At 47.4% G+C, this 3,689-nt stretch overlaps 1 protein-coding gene across 1 annotated transcript; it reads right to left on the bottom strand.

The window, feature by feature from the left end:
• Nucleotides 1-1,736: 1,736 nt before the first annotated feature.
• Nucleotides 1,737-2,681, bottom strand: LOC123730837 (leucine-rich repeat extensin-like protein 3). The gene has a single exon (XM_045709127.1). The coding sequence runs from the start codon at nt 2,679-2,681 to the stop codon at nt 1,737-1,739; it is 945 nt and encodes a 314-aa protein (XP_045565083.1).
• Between the last annotated feature and the right edge of the window lie 1,008 nt (nt 2,682-3,689).

Below are 3,689 nucleotides of genomic sequence, written 5' to 3'. Positions count from 1 at the left end.
GTCTATGCCCCCAAACAAATTGAGGCTGTTCTGAGGGGAAAAGGGGTGTAACTCAGTATTATGAAGGTGTTCCTAATGTTTGGTATACTCATTTTATATGAGTGTTTTATTTTTCATCCTTTTTTTACACATTACATTTTTCTTCCATTTTGACATTAAGGAGTATTTTGTGCAGATAGAAAAATCCATTTAAATCCATTTTAATCCCACTTTGTAATACAACAAATGTGGAAAAAGTCAAGGGGTGTGAATACTTTCTAGGCACTGTAAATGAGACCTTGGGTCTGGAATGTGGTGATGACATATGATAACAGATGTCCTTGTTTTATTTATGACAAGGAAGAATATTGGAATACTGCTGAAAGGTTATGTCTACTTATGTTGCTCATTAATTTGCTTAGCATAGATAACGGTCTGGCATCTGAACTGAGAGGGTGTATTGCAATGAATGCAACGCAATCAAGGGTGTCTACACCTGTACTTCAGCTCCAATTTACATACCTACAAAGTCTGCAACTGTGCTTGAACCCAATTAGTCAACTAAGCCAGGTCTAAATGTGCTGAAGCCTGACTACTCATAAACTGTAAACCCGGACTACACCTTTGACTTAGTCCCTATACTAATATAAACCAGATCTACATACGAAGCAGGTTTACACCTATGGATATGTCCCAAAACTCTGATAAAGCAGGTTTACACCTATGGATATGTCCCAAAACTCTGATAAAGCAGGTTTACCCTTGTAACTATTAAGTAAAGGTTTTCCAATGCCTCACAAAAAAAGGGCACCTATTGGTAGATCTTTTTTTTTAAAGAAATGGAATATCCCTTTGAGCATGGTTATTAATTACATTTTGGAATGTGTATCAATACAACCAATCACTAGAAAGATACAGGCGTCCTTCCTAACTCAGTCACCAGAGAGGAAGGATATCGATCAGGAATTTTACCATGAGGCCAATGGTGACATTAAAATGGTTACAGAGTTTAATGGCTGTGGTAAGATAAAAAACGGAGGATGGATCACCAACATTCTAGTTACTCCACAATACTAACCTTAATGACAGAGTGAAAAGATTTAAGCCTGTACAGACTAAAAATATTCAAACAATATGCAACATGGCACTAAAGTAATATTGCAAAAAATGTGGCAAAGCAATTAACTATTTGTCCTGAATGCAGAGTGGGGCAAATCAAATACAACACATTACTAAGTACCACTCTCCATATTTTCAAGCATTGTGTTGGCTGCATCATGTTATGGGTATGCTTGTAATCGTTAAGAACTGGGGAGTGTTTCAGGATACAAAAGAACAGCACAGGCAAAATCCTAGAGGAAAACCTGGTTCAGTCTGCTTTCCACCAGACACTGGGAGACAAATTAAACTTTCAACCTGAGGAGGCTGGTGGGAGGAACTTTAGGAGAACAGGCCCATTGTAATGGCTGGAATGGAATAAATGGAATGGAGTCAAACATGTGGTGTCCATATGTTTGATGTGTTTGATACTGTTCCATCAATTCCATTCCAGACATTACAATGAGCCCATCCTCCTATAGCTCCTCCTACCAGCCCACTGCTTTCAACAGGACAATATGCCTAAACACAAGGCCAAATCTACACTGGAGTTGTGTGTGTGTCTGCATTGTACTGGACCATTAGGATGCTGTTGTTGATATGTTGTTTGGACTGTGAATGCTAATTTGAACACTTATAATCCAGTCAATGATAAGAACTTAAACTGGCCTGTGGCTAGGAGCACTGGAGAAGTATGGGGGGCAGAAACGAGCATTATAGGGGTCTGTGGGGGGACTGTGAGGAGTGGTGTGGTGGGCTGTGGGGGGCTGTGAGGAGGGGTGTGGTGGGCTGTGGGGGGACTGTGAGGAGGGGTGTGGTGGGCTGTGAGGAGACTGTGAGGAGCTGTGTGGTGGGCTGTGGGGGGACTGTGAGGAGTGGTGTGATGGGCTGTGGGGGGACTGTGAGGAGCGGTGTGGTGGGCTGTGGGGGGACTGTGAGTAGCGGTGTGGTGGGCTGTGGGGGGACTGTGAGGAGCAGTGTGGTGGGCTGTGGGGGGACTGTGAGGAGTGGTGTGGTGGGCTGTGAGGAGACTGTGAGGAGCGGTGTGGTGGGCTGTGAGGAGACTGTGAGGAGGGGTGTGGTGGGCTGTGAGGGGACAGTGAGGAGTGGTGTGGTGGGCTGTGGGGGCACTGTGAGGAGTGGTGTGATGGGCTGTGGGGGGACTGTGAGGAGCGGTGTGGTGGGCTGTGGGGGGACTGTGAGGAGTGGTGTGGTGCGCTGTGGGGGGACTGTGAGGAGTGGTGTGGTGGGCTGTGGGGGGACTGTGAGGAGTGGTGTGGTGGGCTGTGGGGGGACTGTGAGGAGTGGTGTGGTGGGCTGTGGGGGGACTGTGAGGAGTGGTGTGGTGGGCTGTGGGGGGACTGTGAGGAGTGGTGTGGTGGGCTGTGGGGGGACTGTGAGGGGAGTGGTGTGGTGGGCTGTGGGGGGACTGTGAGGAGTGGTGTGGTGGGCTGTGGGGGGACTGTGAGGAGTGGTGTGGTGGGCTGTGGGGGGACTGTGAGGAGTGGTGTGGTGGGCTGTGGGGGGACTGTGAGGAGCGGTGTGGTGGGCTGTGGGGGGCTGTCAGAACCTGTGGGAGACCTTCCACTCCTCACCCAATACATTCACAGCCTGCATCACCAGGCGACAGCACTCAATTTAATATCAGCTGTCAGCAGTCCATGCGTCTTAGTGTTGTAACAGGCCTCTCCTCAGGTGGAGATCATGCTTTCCAGACAGCATCAGTACTGAGATATATAGCTGCTATGAAATAATGAAATACATGTGGTGAGATCAATAGTTGGGGGCAAACTCCTCCTAAGCCTTCATGTTCTAGTCTTGACAACAGGGTGTGAGAGGGTTCAAGGGGACGGTTCTAATGCTGTTTATTTTCCCTCCACCAATTAGTCCTTATACTTTAAGTATTTAGCTATTTCCCCTGATGATCTGCTCTCTCTATGTTTTTATGCTTCTTTTTTAAAACGTCATATTACAAATCAGTGTCTATGTGACAGCGACATCAGAGGAAAGGGAACAGAATCATCCGCTACAAGACCATGGTGCTTGCCTACGGAGCTGTGAGGGGAACGGCACCTCCGTACCTTCAGGCTCTGATCAGGCCCTACACCCAAACAAGGGCACTGCGTTCATCCACCTCTGGCCTGCTCGCCTCCCTACCTCTGAGGAAGCACAGTTCCCGCTCAGCCCAGTCAAAACTGTTCGCTGCTCTGGCACCCCAATGGTGGAACAAGCTCCCTCACGACGCCAGGACAGCGGAGTCAATCACCACCTTCCGGAGACACCTGAAACCCCACCTCTTTAAGGAATACCTAGGATAGGATAAAGTAATCCTTCTAACCCCCCCCTTAAAAGATTTAGATGCACTATTGTAAAGTGGTTGTTCCACTGGATATTATAAGGTGAATGCACCAATTTGTAAGTCGCTCTGGATAAGAGCGTCTGCTAAATGACTTAAATGTAATGTAAATGTAAATGTCAGAGCCGAACGCACAGGGAGGGTCTTATCTCCTAGCTAGTAAATAAACGCACAGGGAGGGTCTTATCTCCTAGTTAGTAAATAAACGCACAGGGAGGGTCTTATCTCCTAGTTTGTAAATAAACGCACAGGGAGG

Source organism: Salmo salar, chromosome ssa26, assembly GCF_905237065.1.
Source record: "Salmo salar chromosome ssa26, Ssal_v3.1, whole genome shotgun sequence".
In the NCBI taxonomy this organism is placed as follows: domain Eukaryota; kingdom Metazoa; phylum Chordata; class Actinopteri; order Salmoniformes; family Salmonidae; genus Salmo; species Salmo salar.
Note: the sequence above shows the minus strand (reverse complement) of the source record. Positions and strands in the feature narration are given on the sequence as shown.

What these genes read in the sequence shown, in the direction of transcription:
- LOC123730837 (XM_045709127.1), bottom strand. Translation starts at nt 2,681, where the DNA reads ATGTATTGGGTGAGGAGTGGAAGGTCTCCCACAGGTTCTGACAGCCCC.